The sequence below is a fragment of the Vicugna pacos genome, chromosome 1 (assembly GCF_048564905.1).
Source record: "Vicugna pacos chromosome 1, VicPac4, whole genome shotgun sequence".
Lineage (NCBI taxonomy): Eukaryota > Metazoa > Chordata > Mammalia > Artiodactyla > Camelidae > Vicugna > Vicugna pacos.
In genome coordinates, this window is record NC_132987.1 from 122901694 (window position 1) to 122928204 (window position 26511).

At 58.2% G+C, this 26511-nt stretch overlaps 1 protein-coding gene across 1 annotated transcript; it reads right to left on the reverse strand.

Annotated features, from left to right (window-relative positions):
- Positions 1-3395: 3395 nt before the first annotated feature.
- Positions 3396-16966, reverse strand: DNMT3L (DNA methyltransferase 3 like). Its single transcript, XM_072970080.1, has 11 exons — positions 16754-16966; positions 16430-16474; positions 15704-15783; positions 15518-15630; positions 14588-14759; positions 12620-12707; positions 11410-11498; positions 9507-9582; positions 8842-8981; positions 5609-5694; positions 3396-3862 (listed from the first exon to the last, which is right to left on the reverse strand). The coding sequence occupies exons 1-11, from the start codon at positions 16857-16859 to the stop codon at positions 3649-3651; spliced, it is 1209 nt and encodes a 402-aa protein (XP_072826181.1). The 5' UTR covers positions 16860-16966; the 3' UTR covers positions 3396-3648.
- Positions 16967-26511: the final 9545 nt, after the last annotated feature.

Here is a 26511-nt window from a genome sequence, read left to right on the forward strand (position 1 = left end):
GAGCGGGTCTCAGGAAGCTCCCCGTTCCCAGAGCCAGAAAACCAATGCCTTGCCTTGAACGAATGTAATTAGCAAGTATTAGAGCCGGGGGGCTAGAGGAGGGGGTGGTAGTGATATCGGTGGCCTTAGATCCTCTCCCCCACGGTTGGCCACAGCTGGCAGAGGAGGACGGCGTTTGCGTTGCGGGAGGATCAGCCCCTCGCATTGCTCACAGGCGAGGAGGAAGCGCGTGCTGGGGCGCCCCCTCCCCGCCTTCCCGGGTCCAGTCCCTCCCGCGGACCCCGGGTTCTCTCTGATTGGACAGGCGGAGGGCTGCGCTGCACTGATTGGCTGACGCCTGGGTTGCGCCCCACCCCACCCCCGCTCCCACGAGGCTCCCCACTCTGCCCGCCGGGATGGGGAGCAGGAAGGGTGGCCCTCACACGCAACCTCGGGTTATTGGAGAGGCACAGTCCTGGGGGCTGGGGAGTCTCCCTCGGTTAAAGTCTCCTTCAGAGAGTGTGCCCGCTCATGTGGAAGGGGAAGGGACGGTGACCAGTCGGTGTCCAGAGCGCTGCCCTTCAGTGAAGCCGGGGCGCTGCCCCACTGTAGCACGGAAGGGAGGGCGGTGGGCTTCAAGGGGTTAACACCCTCAAGCTGGTGGGCGCTCTGGGGGAGGGGCCAGGCTCTGTTTCCTGAGCAGCAGTACTGGCCCAGTCCTCTGAGGGCCAAGTGCTGCTGCCAGGCCCATCCAAGAGTGGGGACTGTGGGCCCAAGGAACCGGCTGTTCGTTGAGCAAGCAGGGAAGTAGTTGGGAATGCAGCTGGGCTGGACTGGGACATCCTGGGGCGGTGGGGGAGGGACCCGCTCCCAGACTGGGCACAAGACCAGCCCCAGAAACCTCAGGCTGGCAAGTGCGTGCTGGGTCAGATCCCAGCTCCGCTCCTCAGGAGCCATGTGATGACAGGCAGGTTACTTAACGCCTCTGTGCCTTTTGTTTTCCCATTTGTGAATCGAGGACAATTCCAACATCTTCCTCCTAAAGCAGCTAAGTTAGTCTGTGGTTACTATGAAGTAATGCACACAGAGCATTCACACTGACACTGGCGTCTGGGTTACAAATACAGGGGCTTTCAAGACAAAGGAGCAGGCAGAACGGCCCTTGGAGGCGCCCTGTGGCTGAGGCAAGGTTTTCCTCTCTCCCCTACCCCCTCACCACGACTGTTTCTCAGGCTGTAGGGGTAGGGGAGAAGCCCACCTGGGTGACTATCAAGGCGAAGACCCCATCACCACAGAATTGGGGCTTAAAACAACAGAGACACATCCTCTCAAGTCCCAGAGGCTGAATGCCTGGAACCAGGGCTCCTCCAGGGGCTGCAGGCCAGGGTCCTTCCTTCCTCTTCTGCCCCGCGTGCCCCAGGCATCCCTTGGCTTGCAGCAAGTCCGTCTCCTCTGGACGGGGTCAGGTCTCCCTCCGCCTCCCCTGATGAAGACCTTCGAGGTCACACATGGTGCAGCCCAGTCTCCCTATCTCCATCTCATCCCATCAGCCAAGTCCTTTTTTTGCCACGTAAGGTGACATTCACGGTTCTGAGATTTAGGACAGGGACATCTTTCTGGGGTCGTTATTCAGCCAACCACAGGGGCTCACAAAGGACCCTTGTGGGTAAGATTAAAATAGTAGAGGGAGACTGTAGAATGCTTGAGAGAGTGCTGAAGATGTAACACTGGGGTGGCTCTGGGCCCCTGCATAGGAGCAGGCTGACAGAGGGTGGACCCTGCCGACCTTGGGTAGCAGCAGCTGGAGCCAGGCCGCCAGGGCACAGCCGTCACCATGCCCCGCCCCGTCAGCTGCTGACACGAGCACGTCTTTGCGGTCAGCTTGGACCCAGAGTGTGGCCTCCTAGGAGGGTCTCATCCATGTTCCAATGCTCCTGTCCCTACCACCCCTCTATGTTTTCTGGGGCTGCCATGACCTCAGTTTCATTACAGAACTTTAGCCCCTGGACGGGAGACCTGTGACATCAGAGCCCAGGATGGTCCTCTGTCCACCCTCAAGAGGAGGTCACATGGATTCTATGAGGATGTCTGCGTCAGCCAGGGCTCTCCCGAGAAACAGAATCAACAGGATGTAAGTGTGTGTAGACAGAGAAGAAGAGAGAACTGTACTTCAAGGAATGACTCGCGATGATGGAGGCCTGAGAAGCCCAAATCTGCAGGTGAGCTGGCCACCCGGAGGCCGGGGGAGAGTTGTGTTTGGAGTCCACCGCAGTCTGCTAGACAATTCTTTCTTGCTCAAGGGAGGTTAGGCCTTCCGTGGCTTGGGAGAGGCCCCCTGTACCCGCCTGCAGTTGATAAACAACAGAAACATACTGCTGGCTGGTGGCGGGTCTGGCAGTGGGCGGTCAGGTGCCGCGGGGTCGGGTGAGGGCCCCTTTCCTGGTCACACGCTTCTCGTGTGTCCTCACGTGGGCAGGGCTGAGGGAGCTCCCGGGGACCTCTTTTCGAAGGGCACTAAGCCCGTTTTGGAGTCACCTCTCCAACACCCCCTCTCCTGATACCATCACCTCGGAGGTTAGGATTTCAGCAGATGAATTTTGGGACCCAGACGTTCGGACCACAGCACCCACCCACGTTATGGAGGGTGTAATCCGCTTTACTCAAAGTCCACTGATTTAAATATTAATCCAATCCAAAAATGCCTGCACGGAAAACGCAGCGATAATGTTTCAGCAAACGTCTGGGCACCTGGGCCTAGCCAAGCTGGCACAGAAGATTAACCAGCACAATTTCTATTCTGTTTCAAAACATGTTTTTTAAAACCGTCAGAAGGTCCAATTTCAACCCCACCCTTCTTCCACGTACTAGCACCGGTGCTAGGACAGTTACAGGGTCCCCAGTTCCCAGGGGGACGCCAGGACAGTGGAGTCTGTGCGCTCGTCTGAGTCTGGATCCCTTCGGGAGATTTCCTGACTCATCTGGGAAGACCCTCCGGGATTCATCACAAGTGACTGGAAACCAGCTCCAGTCAGCGCTCTCCAGTGGCCTGTCCTCCAGGGAGCCCAGGTGAGCGGGCTTCCTGCTTCCTGTGAGCAAGTCCCTCTGGGTCAAGGAGGACCGAAAGTCGCAGGTGGTCTGCACTTGGCCCCTGCGCCGCCGGTTCAGCCTGCCCTCCCTTCGCACCGAGTCGCTACCCCACACTTCGCAAAGGTTGGGGTGCTTCGTGGGGCTCTAATCAGGGAGAGTGGTTTTAACTGTCACAGCAAACAGCAGTCGTGGCCACATCGGCTTCGTGCACAAGGGAGCACGTGTGGTCGTAAGGGCACCTGGCCCGTCTTTCCCAGAGACGCTCCCATGTCCCACAGAATAACACAAAGGCTGTGCTCACACACACGAACACCAAAAGGGACCACAACTATCGTAACAAAGTACTTTTAACTTCTCAGCGGCACAGAAACGTTTTCAGCAGCACAATATGCCAAGTAACATCAGTGTCTCGTCCACAGTCAGACCCGAGGCTCCCCTCCGCCGAAGGGCAGGCGGGAGGCCCGCGGCGCCACCCCCAAAGGGGCAGTAGGGCTGTAGCGACCACAGGAGACCCAAAGTTAAGCAAATAAATAGTAATTTGAAAAGGAAAAAAGAGACTGTGTAAGGAAAGTTATCTTTGTTCTAGGAAAAGTCTTTTTTTGTTGCTGTTTTCACAGTATAATGACTCATTTGTAAAGAGGAAGTGAGCTCTGTTGAAAAATACTTGAAATATTCTCTCAAGGGGAGAAAACAATTCTTCACCAGCGCAGCTGGCCTCTGGGCGGGGGGCTTCGCTCTCTGCCTGTCCTGGGCCAGCAGGGCTAATTCCTCTTGGGAAACCAGGGCCGAGTGCCTGCTGCAAAGGAGAGAGGGGCTCAGTGCCCACCCGAGGACCCCGCGGGCTCTGGGAGCGCCGGGACGGTGGGCGGGGAGGGCCCCTGGAGAGGGGCGGGCGCCAGTCTCACTGGACTACCTGAGCTGTCTGGTGGGAACGCCCGTAGGAGACCTCACATCTTCTGTGAGTCTTTTCCCCGGTGGTGGAAAGACAAGCGTGACCAGGGTCCTCACATCTCCCGCCTCCCCAGGGAGGAGCCCACCCTACAGGAAGAGGGCACAGAGGGTCCCCAAGGACAGACCACTGGCTTAGCTCAGCGGGTCCTGCTTTCAGTGGGGCGAGGCCCCCCCGGAGCAAACCCACAGAGAAGGGAGGCGGGACCGTGGGCAAGGCCCGCTGTGTTCAAGGGCAGTGCTGCCCAGCAAGCCCGTGCCTGTGGGTCCCGGGGCACCCGTGCTGAGGACACCCGCAGGGGCCCCGCGTGCCAGGTATGCAACCCTGGGACTCAAGGCGCCTGGACGTGGCACCAGGCACCTCGCTGGAGTTGGGGGACACTTCTTGGCTTACTTTGGGGGAGTGAAGGCCAGACGAGGGACCAGAAACAGGCAGTGCCCCTCCGGGCACTCTCCCCGCCCGCCTCCCTGGGGCAGCTCCACTGGCCAAGGGAGGACCGGGCGGGGGTCAGCCAGCAAAATAGTCCCTGCTTCTAGGGAGGGTGGGCCTCCCTCCTCACGCCTGAGCCTGAAGGGAAGCACCTGCTGCGCTTCTGGGAACAGCCCCGCCTCCTCCAAGGGGGAGAAGTGGGCGGGAGAGCGAGGGGCAGGGAGACCCCGCGCGGAAGGGGCGGAGTGACTCTCAAGGCTCCTGAGAAGGTCACATTTTGGAAACCTCCTCCACCTCGTTCCCGCCACCCCCTCCCCACACACAGCGCCAGCGGGACAATGCTGGGATCAGGAGGTGCCGAGAAGAAGTTTCCAGAAACTTCCTGTCGGGAGAACGCACGACTTACTGTCCTGTAAGATGCAGTCAACGTTGGTTCAGCACAAGGGCAAAGGCCAGACACGTGGGGTTTGGGGGAGAAGATGGCCACCTGCCCAAGGGCTCTGGGGGGACGGCGCATGGCAGAGACAGGACAGGAGGGCCAGCGTGGGGAGCAGCGGGGTGGCTGCTCGGGGCGGTGAGGCGGAGGGGGTGATCGTGAGGATGAACAGTCTTGAGAATTCTCGGGAGGCAGAGAAGGGTGTGTGCGTGTGTGTGAGGACCCAGGGCAGGCATGTGTGAGGGGCTGGAAGCAGCTCAGTGGCGCAGCCCAGAAGTGCACGGCGGGGCGAGCGTGAGGACACAGGCTTGTGTGAGCGCGTGCTCTGTGTGTGTGTGTGTGTGATGAGTGTGAGCGGGTGTGGGCATGTGAGTGTGTGAATGTGAGTGTGCAGGGAGGCAGGTGCTCTAGTGGCTTGGGAGGGCGTCCCAGGACCGGGGCACCGAGCCATGCGGCCCGTGTCCAGGAGTTCGTCCAGAGGTGAGAACCTCAGAGGCAGCAGTGCGAAAGCAGGGAGAAGTTCTCCAAGTGGAAAGGGGGCACCCCAACCCAGAGCTTGTCTAGAATTCTTGGGGTGGCCCCACAGGCCCCCAGACACAGCCCCCAACCTGGACGCAGAGGCTCTGTCTGGAAAGCCCTCCATTCCCTCAGACTTCTGACCTCGGTGAACCCGGCGCTGGTCAGCCCCCCACCCAAGCCTCCCCGGGCCTCGAGTGCCCAGGAAGTACCTCCTCACGGCGGGGATGTTGCTCCACACGTGCACGGCGTTCTGGGTGGTCCTGCCTCGGACGTGCTGGATGGTCACGGGGTCCGTCTGAGAGATGAGAATGCTGGCGGTGAACTGGGGGACCCGGACCATTACCTCCACCCCCACGGCGCCCACAGGCCTCGGCCACCATGGGCACCATCTCTGAGCCCTGAACACGGGCCCCAGCCTCCCTGGACTGTCCTCTGGTCCACATGGCTGACATCTCACATCTCTGTTTTTGTAGTAAATCACCTCATGAGGAAAAAAGCTGAGATAGTATTGTAAGACTTTTAACTGGTAGATATTTCATTCCCAAGGGCACATGGCCCAGGGACTCCCCACTCGCTCCAGAGCGGAGGTGGGTTCCTGTGAAGACAGAGAAGTCCTGGGTCTTAGAACCAGGGGAGTCTCGTCTCAGGGAGATGAGAGGCTCTGTGGGCAGAGAGCAGGGTTTCCTAAAGGGCTGGTGCTTCACGGGGACCGTGGGGAGTCCAGTGAGCACCTGGGTCCTGGTCACGTCTCCCCGGAAAGCACCGGCAGCCAGGGGAGGAAGGGCTAGTGGTGGGAGCTGTGGAAAGGATGAGGGCAGGGAGGAGAAACTGAGGCCACCCAGCTGCCAACACTCAACTTGAGGTGGCCTGGACTCCACCTCCTTGAACCGTCCCCGAGCGTGACCGCCCTGGACACATCAGCCTCCTCCTGTGTCCTGACGCCTGGCCGGGAGGAGGCTCACACCTGGACGGACCACCAGCTGCAGAGCAGAAAGAGGCAGGTCCTGTATCGGCACGTCTCGCTGTTTCCCTGCCATCAGCGGGAACGAGTCCACAGCGAGGTGGGAGCAGGTACAGGACAGGTGGAACTTCTCTTTTGCCGACTTCTGGTTTGGGACCCATTCTGATCTGCCAGACGTGCTCACAAAACCATCAGGAGCCAGTATCTGCTGTGCTGCAAGTGTGCTGATCACTGCTGCCCAGGTTTTGGCTGGACTCACGATCACTTAGTCACAGATTTTTTGATAAATGGTGCACCTCACAAAGCTGGTCCTGACTGCTGGTATGTGGCGACGTGTCAGTATTAAAACTGCCAGGCTTCATAAAAAGGAGAAATAACCACAGACACGCGGATCAAAGCACGGGAATCATGAGGACTCTTTGCCCAACTCTATAGAAATGATTTGTTAACTTTAATTTAATGGCTTATATTCTGGGAAAGCATAACTTACCAAACTGACCTCAGAAAAGACTGAAAACCTTAATAGATTAGTTTCCACAGAGGAGTTACTCCCACGTGAGAACAGCGGCAGCCACGGCCAGCTCAGACGACGTCCCGGGAGAGTCCTGCCAAAGGCTCGGGCACGCGTGGGAAGCACGCTGGCACCGACACCCAAGCTCAGTAGCGGAGGCACAAAACACTTCAACTAAAAAAACACGGCACGAAACAAAACAAGAAACCTCACATACCCACCTCTGTCCTGTTATCAGAGCAAAAACCCCACGTGAACTGCTGTTCACCGGGAGTCAGCAGTACGGCAACACAACCGTGTGCCGCGACTAAGAGTGTTTTCCAGGAAGCAGGGACAGTTGTGCCTAGGGAATCTGCTAGGAGGTCACAGTCACAGAGCCAGAGAAGAAGTCTCGTTACCTCCACAGACATAAGAAAGAACACTTGACAGAATCCAGCAATTACTCTCGACAGAATAACTCAAAAAGCGGAAGTCCAGGAGAACTTCTGGAAATTTCCTTAACACAGTGGACTGTATCAACTTCGACCTGAGAGCCAGCATCAGCTTAGTAGAGGAAACACTGGAAACATTTCCACGAATGTCAGGAACAAGACAGGCATGTCCCGTCACTCCTGTGATTCAACCTTGTCCCAGAGGCACCAGCAATGTGTACAAGAAACAGACATTCGAGGTGCAAAACAAAGAAGGAGAAACAGTCACTGTTGGCAGACGATCTGCTCCCCTCCCTAGACAGGCTACTGGACCATCTGCAGGTCCTGCCGGCTACGAAGTAGCCCAGGAAGGCGGCCGAGTCGGGCTAGTGTGGGTGGAGCAATAGTTTCTTACGCACAAATCAAAACCAGTTGACACAGAGGGGAAACCCCCACTGCAGAGGAGGGAGGAGGAACCCTGCCGCGTCTGGGAGAAGGCCAGGGAACGCAGAGAGGGGGCCGCCTGTGGGCGGGCAAGGGAAACGCAGTGCAGCGCCTGGAGGGGCCGCGGGGAACACCCTCCCGGGCAGCGCGCTGCACCCCTGGGGACCACGCCTGGGTCCTGCACCTGCACTCCAGGCTCCATCCCGCAGGTGTCCCCCCACGCGCCCCTGCCCTGGGTATCCTTTGTAAGAGCAACAGGTTAGAAGCATCCCCCTTATCCGTTAGTGGGAGCAGGTTCAATGCATTTTCCACACAAAGTAAAACCGCACAAAGCAAGACGGATGCAATAAAACAAAGAACAGGGAAGAGCCGTTCGTAACGGGAGGATTTCCCAGGGAAATGTTAATTGCAAAAAGCCAGCCGCAAGGCAGCGGCGCGGGCAGCCCCGGGCGCCTGAGAGGACGTCCTGGAGGAAGCCAAGGACCTGAGGGCAGAGGCGGAGGGGGTGGCGGAGGTGGGGGCGGTGGGCTTTGGCTACCAGTTTATGAACCCTTGAACTTGGGGAGCCGTCCCAAGAGGAGGGGACACTGGACCTGGGCTGGGGCTGCCCTTTGTCGGGGAGGGGTAGCGGGCAAGGACGGGCCTGGTCATCCCTGGACAGGCTGGTCACTGAGCTCACACGTGAATGCTCTGATGGTCAGGACTCAGACCGGAGGAAACAGCAAGGCTGTCGGTGGCCCAGGAGGGGTGTGAGTGCGTGTGTGTGGTGTGTGCAAGTGCCCTGTGCACTGTGCGCTGTGGGGTGTGAGCGTGACTGACGTGTGTGCACACGGGTGTGAGTGTGTGACGGCGCGCAGTGTGTGCTGAGTTGTGAAAGTGCACAGGGCGTGTGCGCAGATGGCGTGAGGGGAGGGGGAAGGACACGAGCCCCGGGGGCAGCGTCCTGAACCCAGCGCAGCCGGGAGGCACCCTTGGGAGTGGGGGTGGGGGCTCAGTGGTGCGGTGGCCCTCGTGCTCCCCACAAACTCTGAAAACTCAGGCCTCGGGGGCAGGGATCTAAGGGGTGCCACCCCCACCAAGGGGCTGCTGGCACCCCGGGCCCTGGCCCGCACACACCTCCAGGAAGCGAGTGGCCACGGCCCGGTCCTCCTCGGTCAGCACCAGATTGTCCACGAACATCCAGAAGAAGGGCTGCTGGCTGCCCCGCCGGGGCCTCGCGTACTGCAGGACTCGGTGGAACTGGAACAGGTACCACCCTGGGGGGGTGTGCGGGTACGTCTGGGCTCTGCCCGGGGGGGCGGGGGTGAGGGGCCCTGGCGGGGCAGGGTGACTGCGGTGCGGCCAGCCTGGGCCCCGGGCGTCCACCTGCTCCCCAGGACAGCCCCGCCCCCACAGAGGGCTCAAGGGCTCAGGGCTCCCTGTCAGCTGGGGCTGCAGACCCAGCCTCACCCAGTGGGCCCGGTACTGAGACAAGGCAGGTGACAGAGAAGCCGGGCAAGCACCTCACAGGGATACCCAGCTCAGCGGAAGGAGGGCGGGAGGGGTGCCAGGCCGCCCTGGGGTGACAGACATAGTCACCGTCTCGGGTAGAATGATGGCTTCACAGGGTGCACACTTCAAAACCACCAAACTGTACTCACTGGAGACAGACAACTTCTGTGGGTCTGTGACACCTCAGTGCAGACGACTTGCCACTTCTGCCCTCCCTGAGGAGGTCTGGGGCCATGGGAGGGGGTCGGGGACAAGAGGCCCCGAAGTTGGAGCGGACTTAGGTCTCTTACCAGGGGGGTGGTCGCAGGTGTGGCCAAGTGGGGGTGTAGAGCCATAGGTGAGGTCGAAGGGGCCCCATTCCTCCACCTGCAGGAAAGCATGGCGGCTCAGGAGTGGGAGGGGTCCCCCAGGGCCCCACACCTTGCTCGTCTAACCATGCGGCTTAGGCTGACCCTCAGCCCAAAGGCCCCTGAGGGTTGGGGGTAATGAGACCCTCCGGGCCAGACCTGCCCGTGTGGTTCAGGGGACACACAGAGCTGGCTTTCCCATCTGGGAGAGGCCAGCCCTCCACAGAGCCCTGGGAACCTGACCACTGACGATTCCTTCGCACCAGGTGTGGCCCTTACAGACCCCCGTGGAAACGCGACACATGGGCCCCCAGGGATTCATGGGGATTTTGTGTGCTGCTGGAAAATACTTTACAGGCCCCCGACAGGTCAGCGCTGCCCAGCAGCGGCACCCTTGAGAGGCGGGAAGACCACCAAGGTGGCCCAGGCGACCCAGGGGCTTGCTCATGACGACTCTAGCCACTGTCGTTCTTAAAAATCTAGTCAGAGACCCAAATCCTGGACCCCTGGTTTTCCGACAGCACCCCCTCCAGAGCAGACCTGGCTTCCTTTGACGCCCCACCTCCCACCACGGCAGTTGGCGGAAGCCTGCACTCAATGTCCACCCCAGCCTTGTTCCCCACGTGGCAGTGGGTTGTGACCCCGCCCAGGTGCGCTCCTGGTGGCACCTGGACACCGGGCTCTGTCACGGCTGGCTGACGGAGCAGGCCCGGGGGTGTCTGGGTGGGGAGGGGCGCGGGGACTAGAGGAGGTGGGTGTGGGCGTGGGCTGGCGAGGCCCGCACCCCAACACTGTACGCCACAGGCTGCCGTGCTCCCTTAACCACCCCACGTTCCCTCAGAGGGAACACCCAGTTCTCTGATAGGATCTTGCAGTTCTGCAGCTCGGGGAGGCCTCCTGTCACCCTCATGTCACGTCTTAACCATCCTGCCCTGCGAGGGAGGACCCTGCCCTGGGTGGGGGCTGGCGGCGTGCGGGTGGGGGCAGGCTCCCGAAATGCTTCGTGGTGGGACGTCTGAAGGCGTCGGGGAGGGCACAAAGAGGACTGTCCTGGCTCAGGGCAGGGTGGACCAGGGGCGATGGGGGCCGGGGATGCTGCAGGAGGCTTCTCCAGGCTCCGGGCCAGGAGGGGAGCAGAGCCGTGAGGCCTCGGCCAGCATCCAGGGCAGAGCCCACCCCCACGTTGGCCGTTTCCTTGCTGCCGCCTCTCGATGGCCAGCGCTCCAGCCCCTCAGCCCCTCTGCACATGGTTGCTGGGCTCTGGGGACAGTGGGCTTTAATCCTGGGGTGAGAGGCTGTGCCCACGTGGGGGCGAGAGCCCAGGGTCCTCCTGCCCCGAGGCCACGGGAGGAGGCTCCGGCCTTTCCCATCTGTGGAGACGGCTCGAGGCCGAGCTGGGCTCTGGCGAGTCGTTTTCAGGCACTTTCTCCGAGGCCGCCGTCCAGGACAGCAGGAACTAGCCTCCCAGGGGCCCTGACCACTTCGCAGCAGCACCCAGAGGACGTGCGCGGACAATCCGCAGCTGTGGCTTCCCAGACTCAGTGTCTTATTTCAGAAGGAGGTCTTGGGGCTGCCCCGTCATCACAGGGGGTGGGACTGGCCCCTTGGACTTCAACAAGCCAGACAGGAGGTTTGGCCAATCGCTCTGCTGTGGGCTGTGGGAGCGTGGGGGCCACAAAGATGTCCTCTCATCTCGCCCACCGTGGGGGCCAGTCCCTGCGAGACCCCCCCACGCCGGACCTGCTGGGGACCCTCCCACCTCCCCGTCCCCTATCCCCACAGCACCCCTGGGACCGCTGGCACGTCGCTCTCCCCTTGGTGCCTGGAGGAACACAGCAGTACTTACGTCCCTCCTCACCACGTCGGTGACATCATCCAGATGTCTCAGCCTTCCCGGCTCAGAGCCGTTTTCCAAAAAGCCCAAACTCGTCAGCTCTGGGTGGGGAGCAGAGGGGGCACAGGAGGGCTAGTGCTGGTTTTGACCCCTCGCAGAATCAGAAGGCCAGCACTCACTCGGAAAACGCCCCCCTCGTTGACGAGCAAACTTCGTCTCTTCAACGACCCGGCAGGGGTAAGCAGCCGCCTCCACCGGGACTAACTTCAGAAAGTCGAGCCATTTGTTGCAGAACCAGGGTTCCCTGGCTGCGGTGCCCCTCTCTGGGTTAGGAAACTCCTGGTGGTGGCAACCCACACGACGTCACCCAGCCAGGCTGCGTGGCACCACTGGGCTGCAGGGGCGTCCGTGGCCCCGGCACGGGAAGGAGCCTACAAACTGAACTAGGGATGCGCCATCCAGGCAGGGACTCGAAGGCTGGGTGGCCGTGGGCCGTGATCCCTGGGTCTCTTCGGGCACACGATGAGTCTGCTCTGTGCGTCCCAGGCCCCAGGTCCCTCACTCGGGTGCGCGTGAGGCGCTGGACCACATGACACCAGGCACGCCGCACAGCCCTGGGTAGATCCCCACCCCCCATTCCGTCTGGCCAGAGATTAAGGAGTATTTTCATGGATTCTTGTGTCTGCTGGGCCGAGAAGAATCTGTAAGATTTCCAAAGGCACCAGCAGGTGGGGGTCTGCTTGGGGCCGGAGGGGCAGGACAGCCAGGCAGGGCTGGAACGCAGCATGTGACCAGCCAGGGCAATCCGGGAGACTAGGGGAGAGGCAGGGTGTGGGGAGCCCTGCAAGGTGGCCAGGCGTGTGGAGGTGTCTGGGGCTGGGTGGCCGTGGGCAGGGCGGGGCCCAGGTGCTGTCCTGGGCAGAGCCCTGGGCCCCACGGGCCTCATCAGGCCCCCACGCCGCCACCCTGCCACCTGCACCTTCTCTCCACGGCTCCGCTGCTGAAGGGATGAGCGCCAAGTGCTGCAGCAACGCCCCCCCAACCTAACACCTCCTGAAAATGACCCTCAGGCGTCTTCGTGCTCGGCGCCTGGCTCTAGACCTGCAGCGAGCGCAACACTGGGGATGTGCCCCCTCCCCAGACACGCACACCGGGTCCCCTGGGGTCTCGCTCCAGGCTGACCCATCTTCCAGGGTGAGTCCTCGGACGTCACCACACTCACCTTTCTTGATGTCCCCAAAAAGGGACAGCACCCGGACTGGCTCTCTCTTCCACACAGGCACAGTTTTGTACATCTCAAGGGGACTCTCCTATTTAAAAAAAAGAAAAAAAGAAAGGATGTTCTGATGACTACGTGGTCATAGAGCCCATGAGGGACAAGAAGAATTCTCTCTGGCCCAGCAGAAGCATCTGCCCTGATGAGCAGAGGCACACCTGCGGGGCGGCTGCCCCCAGCCACACCCCCTCCGGGGAAGACTCTGCCCGCCCCAGGCCATCTCTAGCAAAGGAACCGTGGGTTCGCGGGTTCGCAGGTTCGAGGGGATGTTCCCGATTGCGGAAGAAGAGAATTCCACCCGAGAGGGGCCGCTTCCCTTGTGTTTCTAAACACGCTCAGCAGTGGGATTCACCCGTCCCTCTCCGTCCCCTCTGTGGGCTCTGAACAGGGCCCACGTCACCCAGCACTCCCAAAGGAAGGCCACCAGCATCAGGCCGTTCCCAGGCCAGGACTGGGCCAGCGCCTGAGTCCGGCCACGGAGGAGCCAGGCTGAGGACCATGGAGCCGAGAAGGCCTGGGGTAACCCAGCCTCTCTGCAGGACACCCAGACCGCAGAGACCCGGGGGTCCGTCTGCGAAACAAGCACCCCCAGAGCCCCCGCCCCCCAGGAGGCTGCCCTTGGGGGGTGCCTGGCCTCTGGGGAGCCCGGCGTCGAGCTGCGGATGGGAGACAAGGCCTGAACCTGTCTGCCTGCACCGGGGGCGCGCAGGACGCCCTGAGCCACTGGGGAAGGGTCTACCCAGGGCTGGAGCAGACGGACGGTGCCCAGCCAGGGAAGGGGGAGGAGCCAGTGAGCCCGGGGCGGCGGGCAGGTGGTCTGGGGCTGCCCAGAGGTGTGAGGAGGTGAGGAGGGCAGGAAGGGCCTGGCACAGGTGCGGCCCTGAAGGACACTGGGGACACAGTCCTGGTTCCCACGGCAGCTGCAGGCGCAGCGTCTCCTCCCCCTGGCGGCCTGGCACTGAGCTGTTGTAACAGCAGGTCTGAATGTCAGCTCCCTTTGCTTTCAGCAGCGAGCTCCCCTTGCAGTTTGCCAGCGCGGAGGGTGGGGGGTGGGAAGGTTTCTGCCACTAAATGGACCTGAAGACACTCCACTGGGAGCAAGGCGCCTTGATTCTGACAAGCACCGTAGAGGCGCCTGCTCCCATCCGGTGTCAGGGAGTGTGGGACGGTGGGCCCACCATGTGCCCCTGTGGGTGGGTGGCCAGCAACGCCGTGCGCTGACTCTCCAGAGCCAGCCTGGCCGCCAAGCACATAGAAGAGAGCCCCAGGCCAGCACTGGCTCCATGCTGCCCGGGTCAGTCCACACCCCTGCCCATCCCCTGGCCACCCTCCCTCTGCGTCTGTCTCCCAGGTCCCCCTCCTTAGGTGACACCAGTCATTGCACTTCCTGTCCCCTTGATCCAGGATGACCTCCCTCAAGACCCTATTTGCAAACTGGGTCCAGTTCACAGGTACCAGGGGTTAGGACTTAGATGTATCTTTTGGGGAGGACTCAGCTCAACCCGCTTTGATGAGGCCACAGCTCCTGCCCAGCTCCCGGCTCCTGGCCTTGATCCTGGAGCGGTCCCACATCCATGATGCTGTCCGGGCTGAACCAGGCTGACCCTGCGCAGGGTTTGCTCCCAATTGCCGGACTCCAAGGCCCACCTCTGCTGAGCCCCTCCCCTACCGCCTACAAATGCCTCCTTCCAGGCTGGGAAGAAACACCATTGCCATGCTACAGTAATTCTTAGCAGATAGACCACCTAGCGGAAACTGCTCTCAAAGAGGAAGACAGAGAAGTGCGTCGGCTTAAAAGCCTTTAACTTCACCACGTGTCCAGATGGGCGTTTTGCGGCCAGTTACCAGGGAAACTAACAGCGCCAGGGCCGTGCCTGCGCCCTGCCCTCGGGGCCCAGCCGTCCCGCTCCTCACCGCCTCGCGGTCGTAGAAGGCCTTCAGCCACCCGCGCCACTTCCTCCTCCTCTGCAGCAGCCCGCTGCGGGGGAAGGGCAGGCACAGGAAGCACACCCAGTTACTCATGGCGTGAACTCTCCCCGACGTCCCCGGGCCGACCAGCGTGTCCACGCACTCGAAACAGTAGCATCTAGAGCCGGACAGAAAACCACGGCGGCAGGAATGGCGCTGCCGCCACGGCCTGGCGACAGCCTGGAGCATCCTCAGGCAGAAGTGAGCCCGCTCCTCGCCCTGAGCGCGCGGTGGAGGCCACACTCAGGCTCAGGGAGGAGACAGAGGTGGCGTGCGGGGAGGCGAGTCTGTGGCCAGGGAAGGGGACCTGCCGCTCTTAGGGACCTGGGGAGTCAGGAACCCAGCCATCTGCAGAGGACAGCGGGGAACCCGGGGCAACAGCAGATTTCAGAGACGCCCCCAAGCCAGCTCTCCTCCTCCTCCAAACTCCGGAGCCTGTGGAACCAGGTCAGGTCTCCCAGTAAACCCAAATCCCTAAGGTAGGGGGTAGATTTGGGGTGGAGGAGGGTGGCCCGGAAGGACTGAGGGGAGGGGACCACAGGTGGAGCTTGGGCTGGTGTGCAACGGCAAATGAACATGCCCTGCCTGACCCCGGCTGCAAGGGGCGCCTGTGATCCAGGGGGCAGCTGTGTCTCAGTGATAAAAACAGAAAGAAGAATCACAAACGCAGCTTTTGACACCTCCCTCCCATAGGTCAAGGCTCTACACCAAATGAAGTATTTGAGACGGAAACTGAAAGCTTTGGAGAAACTCATCCTTTTAGGGGGAACTCCCCCTGCGCTCCTGGGTGCGGAGCCCGGAAGGACGGGAGTTTCCTAGGCTTGTGGGCAGCGGTCCCTCACCCCCCCCCCCGGCCCCCGGGCACCGCGGCCTCACCGGGTGCAGTCGGGGTTCTCGCAGATGAGCAACGTCTCTCCCGCGCAGCAGATGGAGCAGTAGGACTGGTACCCGTCGTCATCGTACAGGAAGAGGCACTCCAGAAACTTGTCCTTGGCGAGGGCAAACCAGGCTGCCTCCTCTGCTCCGAGGCCTCCACGAAGCCACGCCGACCTCCCCGCTTACCTTGCATGGAGCACACATCCCTCCCTCAAACAGAGGGTGCTGCGTGTGCACCTGGAAGCTTCCACAGCAGATGCACATGTCTAAGGTGGAAAAGCACAGGGCGCCGTGTCATGATACCGTCAGACAGAGACACAGACACAGTAACAAGTTTAACAACAGAAGTGCAAGACCCGTGCAGCGAAAACCATAAGCCGCTGTTGAAAGAAATGAAAGATCAAACAGACGTGACGCTCATGGATCAGAAGACGAGGTATCGTTGGAGCGGCAAGCCTCCCCAGAGCAGTCGGCAGATCCCTCTCAGAATCCCAGCGGCTTTGGTTTTGTTTGTTCTGTTTTTTTTTTTTTTCAGAAGTTGACAAGCTAATCCTAAAATTCATATGAAAATGCGGAGGATCTCACTTAGGCAAATCCACAGAGAAAGAAAGCAGATTCGTGGTTGCCTGAGGCTGAAAGAGGGGAGGTGGAGGGGTGAGGAATGGGAGTGACTGTTAATGGGGAGCAGTTTCTTTCTGAGGGTGATGAAAATGTCGTTAAACTGGATTGTGGTGTTGGCTGCACGTTATCTGTGAATACGTTAAAAGACACTGGCGTGAACACTTTAAATGGAGCATTGGGGGCCGCCGAGGCGGGGGAGGGCGTGAGCTGGGCGCGCGCTGCCTCCTCCCAGGGACGGACACCTGGGCGAGGCTGACGCCCCTTTGCCTGGGCCACCGTCCGGCCTCTCACCTTCTATGTCTCGCTGGTTCACCTGGACTTCATAGGCGACAAGATCTGAAAAAGAAAAACAGCAGCCCTCCTCTGCCTGTCTCCTCATTTAAATGGGTAGAGAGGCGAGTTGATCTGCTGGCGTCGCAGGAGCCAGAGGACCACCGCCACCCTCTCCTGCACCTCGAATATCCGCGCTTTGGGGGTGGGGTGGGGACGCTTTGGGTCAGGCCCTCCTGCTCCTGGATGACGTGTGAACATTGCAGAAGCACGGAACCCCAGACGCTGCCCGGGCCTGGGCTCAGCAGCCTAAGCGGTAGGCCCAGTTCCTGAAGGAGCCCTGACCTCTGCGTGACCTGGGTGACGGAGGGGATGACAGCTCGCTGGAGCCCACCAGGATGACGTCCATGCTGTGCTCTGCCTCCAGGTCCACAACTAGGGCAGCGGCCATGGGACACAAACCAGGAGACAGGACACGCACGAGAGAGGGAGAAAATGGCCCGTCAGCCTGTCTTGGAGCCTCCGGTCCCCAGCGTGGGGACTGAGTAGACCGCCCAGCTTAACCCCTACCCGCCTCCCACGGTGACACCTCCCTGTCCCAATCTGGGTGGTGAGCGCCCACCTGGAGAGGGGGCTGGGTGGATGCCCCCACCCAGGCCCCCGCCACAGTGTCGGTCAGGTGGGCCGCTTCTCCCCACAAGCGGGAGAACAGAGGGCGTTACAGGGCCCGAGGTACGCCACCCCCCTTGTACCTCCACCTGCGGCTGTGGGCCCCTCAGCCAGGCCGATGTTCCTGCCTCCCACACTGTCCCCCAGGCCCCAGCCTGTGGGCTCTGGGGTCGAACCCTCAAAGGCAGGAGGCTGGGGAGGAGAAAGGGCCTCATGGATTTCACAGGGTGGTGGCCACCGCGCCCCATCCAGTGTCCCCGCTGGGTCAGGGTCCGAGTCGTCCAGGGTCTCCAGACTCAGGGTCCCGGGGGAGGAGAGGGCCATGGAACCGCAGAAAGTGCTTTCCAGAAACCAGCAGGAAAGCGGGGTGATGGGCTGGCCGGGTTGGGGGACGCAGAGTGGGGGCAGGGTCCCCACGTGACGTGCGGGGGCGGGACAGGAGCGGGGGAGGGGGGAGTGTAGCGGAGCCCTTAGTGCCAGAAGGTGTTGGGTAGAAAGGTGAGGGGTCATGTGGGGGGTGCTTCTGCTGGATGGGGGGGGGTCAGAGAGCCCAAGGGGGTGAGGGGGAGGAGATTCCTCAGAGTGGGGAGGGATGAAGAGAAGAGATCCGTGCAGAGGAGGGGGGTCTTGAGGGCGAGGGAGGGGGGCTCAGTAATGGGGCACTCAGTGCGGGGGTGGGGTGCTCAGGGGCGGGGCTAAGGGCGCTCAGTGCTCTGGGCAGGAGGGAGGGGAGGAGGGGCTTAATGCGGTGGGGTGGGGTGGGTCAAGGGCAGTCAGCGGGGCGGGAGAGGGGGAACGGGGAGCAGGGGTGTTGGTTGGGACCCCGGGGGAGGCATAACTCCTCTCTCTCCGGCTTGGGTGTGGGTTGAGTCTCCCGACATCCTCGTAAAAATTGCATTGGGAGGTGGCGGGAGTAACTCTGCTGACAAACAGCTCTGCTGGCTAGTGGTCTGTCGGGTTGACAGTCCATGCCCCAGATACCAGGAGATGAGAACGCCTGTCCCCTCTGTGGGCTCCCTCCCCACCCATAACCCCTGCCTCCACCCATGACAAAAGCACCAGAAAATTCCAAGGGAGCGACAGCCACCAGAACACCTGCCCAGGGCTCCTCAAAACTGTGAAGTTCATCAAAAGCAGAGAAAGTCTGAAAAACTGTCACAGCCAAGAGGAGCCTAAGGAGACTTGTGGACTAAATGGGACAGAGAAGGAACATTAGGGGAGAATGAAAGACGTCCAGTGAGCCACGGCTTAGCCGTGTCAGGAATCCGGTGTCAGTGCTGCCTCATTAACTGTAACAAACGTATCACACGGATGCAAGACGTTGATAGTAAGGGAGACTGGGTGGGGGCTGCGGGGATTCTGCATCAGCTTTGCAGACTTCCTGCAGATACAACCTGTTCTAAACTAGTTTCTGTTTTGACAATGCAGTATAATGAACTACAGTCACCATGCTGTACGTTACGTCCCTAACTATGATTGACTTATTTTTTACCTGGAAGTTTGTACCTTTTGACCCTCTTCACTCATTTCACCCAGCCCCCAGTTCCTACCTCTGACTGCCACCTTCTCTGAATCTACGAGTTTGGGGTTTTTTTCCCTTCTTCTTCTTAATTCCACATGTAAGTGAGATCATATGGTATTTGTCTTTCTCTGACTTACTTCATTGAGCATAATCCCCTCAAGGTCAACCCATGTTGTCACAAATGGGAAGATTTCATTTTTTTCCCATGCCATTGTGCGTGTGTGTGTGTGTGTGTATACATACACATGGCACACTTGCTTTATCCATTCATCCACTGGTGGGCACTTAGGTTGTTTCCATGTCTTGGATGTTGTAAATACGCTGCAATGAACAGGGCTGCAGATAGCTTCTCAAAGTAGTTTTCGTTTTCTTTGGATGAATACCCAGAAATGGGATTGCTGGATCATACAGTAGGTCTATTTTTCATTTTTTGAGGAAACTCCATACTGTTTTCCATAGTGGCTGCACCAATTACATTCTCACAACAGTGCACAAGGAGCCTCGTTTCTCCACGTCCTCGCCGGCAGTTGCTGTCTCTTGTCTTTTTGGTGATGGCCATTCTGACAGGTGTGAGGTGGTATCTCCTTGTGGTTTGGGTTTGTAATTCCCTGATATTAGTGATGCTGAGCACATCTTCTTGTACCTGTTGGCCATCTGTATGTCTTCTTTGGAAAAATATTTATTCAGATTCTTTGCCTGGATTTTATATCAAATTGTCTGTTGTTTTGCTGCTGAGTTGTATGAATTCCTCATATATTTTGGCTACTAACCCCTTATCAGATGTATGATTTTCAAATCTTTTCTCCCATTCAATTCATTGCCTTTTCATTTTGTTGATGGTTTCCTTTGCAGTGACGGAGTTTTTAGTATGATCAAGTTTTTTGTTTATTTTTGCTTTTGTTGCCTTTGCTTTTGGTGTCAAATCGGAAAAACCATCACCAAGACCGATGTCAAAGAGTTTACCATCTATGCTTTCTTCTAGGAGCTTTATGGTTTCAGGTCTTACACTCAAGTCTTAAATCCATTTTGAGTTAATCTTTGTGTATGGTGTAAGATAGTGGTTCAGTCTCATTTTTTTGCATGTGGCTGCCCAGTTTTCTCAACACCATTTATTGAAGAGACTGTATACTCGTGGCTCCTTTGTGGTAAATTAATTGTCCATATATGTATGGGTTTACTTCTGGGCTCTCTATTCTGTTCCATTGATCTATGTGCTGTTTTTGTGCCAGTACCATACACCATACTGTTTTTAAATTTTTTTTTTACCTTTAAGCCAGTTTTTATCGTTTTTAATTTATTTATGTATTTATTTTACAACATATTTTTTAAATTGAAGTATATTTGATGTACAGTATTATGTTACAGGTATACAATATAGTGATTCGTGAATTTTAAAGGTTATACTTCATTTATAGTTATAAAATGTTGGCTGTATTCCCATGCGGTACAGCACGGCCTTGTAGCTTATTCTATACCTGTGAGTGTGTGCCTGTTAGTCCTCCGGCTCCATCTGGCCCCGCCCCCTCCCCCGCCCCTCTGGTCACCGCTGGTTCCTTCTCTATGTCTGTGAGTCTGCTTCTTTTCTGTTATACTCACTAGTCTGTTGTATTTTTTTCGATCCCACATGTAAGTGATGTCTTACAGTATCTGTCTGTCTCTGTCTGACTCACTTCACTCAGCACAGTGCCCTCCGAGTCCAGCCACGCTGTGCACCAGAAACAGATACAACATTGTAAATCAACTGCACTTCAATTAAAAAGCAAACAAACAACCAAAGAGCCCATTTAAATATGGGCAGAAGAACTGAACAGACATTTTTCCAAAAGAGAAGATGCAGACAGCCAACAGGAACATGAACATGAAAAGCTGCTCAGCATCACTAATACCAGGGAAATGCAAGTCAAAATCACAGTGAGACCCCACCGCACACCTGTCAGCATGGCCAGCATCAGAAAGAACGCAAGCAACAAAGGTCGGCAGGGATGAGGGGAAAAGGGAGCCTTTGTGCACTGTTGGTGGGAATGCAAATGGGTGCAGCCACCATGGAAAACAATATGGAGATTTCTCAAAAACCTAAAAATAGAACCACCCTATGGCCCAGCAGTTCCACTCCTGGGCATGTATTCAAGAAAAACAAAAATATTAACTCAAAAAGATACACACACCCTGCTATTAACAGCAGCACTATTTATCACTACCCGGAAGCGGAAACACGCTAAGTGCACGTGAAAAGCTGAATGGATAAAAAGGCTGCTGCATGCATATGCAATGGAATACAACTCACCCATAAAAAGGAATGTTATTTTGCCATTTGCGGCCCTTCTTTCACAGTTTTTTTTTTTTCGCACTTCAAAACCCAGAATTTTATAACTGGCATAAACATTTCCATTGCACCAAAACCAACAAAATATCTAGAAATAAACTTAACCAAGGTGGTTACTTATACTCTGAAAACTGTAAAACGTTGACGGAGGAAACTGAAGATGATGCAAAGAAATGGAAAGGTATCTTGTGCTCTTGGATTGGAAGACTCAACATTATCAAAACAGCCACACCACCCAAAGCAACCACGGACCCAGGGCACCGCTGTAGAAGTACTCACGACATTCCTCACAGCACTAGACAAGCAATTCCGAAGTTTTATGGAGCCATGAAAGGCCCCGAACAGCCAAAGCAACCTTTTGTAGGGCTTTTGTTTTTTTTCCCTCTTTCTTCTTTCTGTTCTCTTTTCTTGTGGCTTGATGACTTAGAGAAGGTCCTTCAACATTTGTTGTAAAGCTGGCTTGGTGGCGCTGAAATCGTGTAGCTTTTGTTTATCTGTGAAGCTCTTGATTTCTCCCTCAAGTCTGAAGGAGAGCCTTGCTGGACAGAGTGTTCTTGGCTTGCATCACTTTAAATAGACCGTGCCGCTCCCTTCTGGCCTGCAGAGTTTCTGCTGAAAAGTCAGCTGATAACCTTGTGGGAGCTCCCTTGTATGTTATTTGTTGCTTCTCTCTTGCTGGTTTTCATATTTTTTCAGGTTCTTTCTCTCTCTCTTCTCTTTCTGGGACCCCTATAATGCAAACATTAATGTGCTTCATGTTATCCCAGAGTTCTCTTAGATTACCCTCATTTCTTTTCACTCTTTTTTTCGTGTTTGTGGGCTCCTTCCACAGGCTCTGGGCTTGTTTTCTTAGCTCTGGTACCTGCCCTGGTGGGTGAGGCTGGACAGAGGCTTATGCAGGCTTCCTGGCAGGAGCAGCCAGCGCCTGCCCACTGCCGGGTGAAGCTCGGTCCTGGACCTCTGGTGGGTAGGGCTGTGTCTAGAGGCCTCTGTGGCTCAGGAAGTCTGCTGATGGATGGGGCTGTGTCCCCACCCTGTGTGTTGTTTGGTCTGAGGCTTCCTTACAGGCTGCTGGGTGGGGCTGGGTCTTGCTGCTAATGATCCAGTCAAGGTGTCAGCCTCCAGCAAAGCTCATGTGGATGAACACTCCCCAAATGTCCACCAGCAGCTTTTCTGTTCCTTGAGTGAGCCGCAGCCGTCCCCCACGTCCCCAGGAGACCCTCCAAGTCCAGCAGGCAGGTCTGGCCCAGGTTCCTGTGAAATCACTGCCTCTGCCCTTGGACCTGGTGCACGTGGGTTTCTGTGTACGCTTCTCAAGGGAGTGGAGTCTCTGTTTATCCCAGTCCCGTGGGACTTCTGGAGCTAAGTCCAACTGGCCTTCGAAACCAGATGTCCTGGGGTCTCCTCTTCCTCCCAGTGCCAGAGCCGCAGTCTGGGGAGCCCGACGCGGGGCTCAGAGCGCTCACCCCTGCGGGAGGGCCGCTGCAACTTACCTGTCCTTCAGCTTGTGGGTCGCCCCCCGCCCCGGGGGTATGGGGCCCAATTATGTCCTGAGCACGCCCCTCCTACCGTCCTGCTGTGGGCCCCTCTTTGTGTTTCCAGCTGAAGCAGCTCTCTTTTGCTAGGTTCCAGCCTTTTTTCCCCAGTGGTTGTTTAGCCGTCAGCTGTGGTTTTGCTGTAGTCACAAGGAGAGGCGAGCCCGTGGTCTCACCGCTCTGCCATCTTGACCAGCAATCAGTACCGCACTGTTGTAATTACAACAGCTTTGTAATAGAGTTTGAAGTCGGGGCATGTGACACCTCCAGTTTTGTTCTTCTTTCTCAGGGTTGCTTTGGCAATTCTGGGTCTTTGTGAGGCAGGAGGGCAGGGGGCAGGGCACAGCCATTCAAGGAATGGCAGCAACTAACACCAGAGCTGAGGAAGATTCAACTCCCACTAGGCCTTGAGGATTAAGACGGCAGGAGGTCTGACTTCTAGCAGGCCTTGAGCTGCATCACATGCTCAGTGCAGCGTACCAGCATGATAAATAGCACGCCCGCAGGCGCCAGGACAGCCCCGAGGCCGAGGCCGACCACCGAAGGTCGGAGTGGGCGGTGGCCCAGCCCCCGGGAACCCCAGCCCCCTCCCCAGGTTGGCTGGAGTAGCCCTCGCACCTGCAGGTGTGAAGCTGTAAAAGCCAGCGGTAAAAGCCAGCAGCACCGCCCCTCCCGCCGCCTCTCCTGCTCCCTCCCCTTTGGAGGCGGCTGCACCTGTCTGTGGAGCGAGTGCCTGCTTTTACTGTAACCTGGGCACCACCCACACACCTCACGGCCTTTCTCTTGTCTTTTGAAACAGGCTACACTCTGTACAGCATGTGTTTCTCCAAATAAATCTCCAACTGTGGCTCACTCTTGAATTCTTTCCTACGTGAAGCCAGGACCTGCTGTTGGCGGGGCACGTCCCACGGGCTGAGCTGAGACCTGGGACTCGGCCCTCCTCACGCTTCAGGTCCGTTTTTCCTGCATCATTTGTGTTTCTACTCAAACTTTAGGATTCTCTTTTCTGGTTCTCTGAAAAATGCCACTGATTTTGAAAGGGGTTTCATCGACTCTGTAGGTTGCCTTGGGTGGATGGACGTTTTAACAGTATTAGCTCTTCCAACCCATGAGTGTATCATTCTAAATACTTCAGAATCTTTATTCTAGTTTTTAAAATGTGCTCTGTTTTTTGGTGAAGGGAGGCAATTAGATTTATTTATTTACTTGTTTTTAATGGAGTGCTGAGGAGGGAACCCAGGGCCTCGTGCGCGCTAAGCATGCGCTACACCACTGAGCTGTACCCACCCCCAGAACGTTTATTCCAAAAGAGTTCATTAAAACTCTTTCGAGTGGAGGGAAGCGAATGCTGATGATGACAGTGAAACCACTTTCCCCGTGTCTGAGCACCTTGTCTTGGTTGCTTTCTCCTCCTTTTGTTTAGTTAGGCTTTGCTTTTTAACTTGGACACCAGATTAAAAATGATTATCAGGACCAGAGTGACTGGGGTGCAGGCCCAACCCCCCGACCACGTCACCTGACCCCCATGTCACGCAGCAGCCCCACCCTGACCATGTTGTTCCCTGACAGAAAGGGGGTGCGGGGATTCTGGGGGCCCCTTCCAGCTCTGGGGAAGGGATGGTCGTCTCGCTGCTGGACGTGAAGAGCAGGGAGGGCGTCCTGGGGGTCAGGAGCACTTGGTCTGGCAGCGTGGAGCAGAGGCTCATGGAAGGTCCCAGAGCGCGGGACAAGCGCTGCTGTGGCCCCAGGACATCTGGGGCAGGTGCCTTCCTGTCGGAGTCCCGGGTCCTGCAGGCCCTGCTGCAGCTTGGCAGAGACCAATGTCGTCTAGGGGGAAGCACAGAAAGGAGGCCCATGTGGTTTGGAAACAGGTCTCGGAGGAGCTGGCCTCTTGGTGACCGGCTCGGTCTCCGAGGCCACCACCAGCATTAGACCCTGAGATGTCAGGCCACTCTGCCGGTGATGTGCACCTGTCCTCACCCACGGACCCCCCAGGCAGCCTGACGTTCACACCATGGGAGCGAAGGGCAGGACGTGAAACGGGGCTCCATCTCATCTCCACAGGGACCACTAGCGAGCTAAATCTCCCCCTTGCCTCGTACCCAGCAGCAGCCGCACCCCACGAGTGGTGGTCCTGAAGCTTCTGGGGTGAACCCCAGCCCTGCCCCCAACAGTCCAGACTGCTATGGCAGGACATGTGCAGGGCTGGTGTGGGCGAGGTGAGGACCCATTGACAGCCCTGCACGAGCCCCCACATCCCTAGGGCTACAGTGGGCACGTGGTTAGATCCTGCCTGGCCTGGTGGTCACCCCCAGGTGGCCGCGAACACCCTCTGTGTGCTGGCCTGACAGGGTGACCCACAACTTGATCCCAGTTGGGCTCACAGGACCAAGGGCATCTTGACTCCAGTGGACCTCGGCCCCCTGCCCCGCTGGGCCTGGCAGTGGCCACATACAACCTGGGCAGAGACCATCCCGGTACCAGGGCACTGGCCAGGGTTCCTGGCACTGGGGAGAGACACCCCCAACCCTGCTCAGCCCCCATGCTGTCCTTTCACATTCCTGCCAGGCCCCCAGAGTAGCAGGGGGTCTCAGGGCCACACATCGGGCAACTAGAAAGGGTTTTCAGGCATGCGAAGCAGGGAGGGGTCTGGGAGCCGGCGGAGGGCCGAGTCTCTCCTGGGACGCACACTGGCGGGGGGCATTGGGACCACTGTCCCGAAGCCGCATCCGGGAAGCGACAGGCATGCAAGCGAGCGTGGAGGACTGGGATTCAGGTCTGTCCCTTTTTCTGCAGACACCAGGTGTGGGCTCCTGGCTGCTTGTAGGTCTTCTGGGCAGAGGAGGCGCAGAGACCGCCTCTCCTGGGCAGTGGGCCGTGGGCCGTGGGCCGTGGCAGGGGAGGGAGAGGTGCAAAGCACTGTGTCCCCACCCAGAGTGGGCTTGCCGACTCCAGACCCTCATGCTTCCACGGGACAGCAGGCTCCTGGGACGGGCTGGGCTCGGTCACCTTACGTTTCTGGGGCTGATTTCCCCAACCTATGCTTCATGCATCCAACTCCACGTGCAGCATTCATAAATGTACCTCGAAGGGAACAACCTCTGCTGAAATAGGCTTGGGGGAAGTGGAGGGTTAAGTGGGCACTTTTTTTCCTGTGGGACTTATCAGAGCCTTTATGCAGTGATGGAAACTGTGAACCTCCAAGCAGGGGAAGGTACACAGCCCAGCCCAGACCGTCCTGACCACGGCGCCCTGTTCCCAAGGCTGCCTGTGACTGTGCTGCCAGAGCGTGGGAGGAGCTGCGGGCTGTGGCCCAAGGCTAGACACGCCGGCAGGTGGGCTAGTCGGGCTGTAGCACCAACACCCTGGGGCCCAGGGCTGCGGCAGCACAGGCTGATAACCTGCCGCCTCCTCCTGACCATTGGGGTCTTGGCCCCTGCGCGGCAGACAGTGCCCTCCCACCTGGAGTGTGTGGCAGGGCAGGGGGAGGGAACACGGCGACCCAGAGTTTCAGTGGCCAAATCGGGTCACGTGACCCATTTCCACTGGTGGGTGGGGGTGCTTGTCACGCTCGCTGAGGGAACACATGGATGGATGAACCAACACTCATCCTTCTCAAAACAGAGCAGTGGGAGTTAAAGAGAAATCTGCCCTCGCATGGGGCTTGACCTGCAGAGGACCAGGAAGTGACCCACTCGTCCTGAGGCTCTGGTCCGGCCCCCCTGCCCCCACTGCAGCTGCCTTGACCATTAATGACGCTTTGCATATGCAGGGAGAGCAGGTAGCCCTGACAGCTGCAAGCCGGCCCGGCCTCACAGCCAGGTCTCCGTGTACTCCTGGTGGACATCACTGATCTCACAGAGCACGGCCTCGGACAGGCCACTCCGTGTGTGACTGTGGGAGTGGAAAGAACTAGAGCCTTTCCCAGTCCGCCTGAGCACGAAAGCAAGGGCGTGAGCCACCCACAAAAGGACCAGACGCCCCCTCCCCAGGTGACTGCCTCTCCTCTGCCGCTGGGTGTGAGTCCTGAAGATGCCCAGTCCCAGAACCGCTC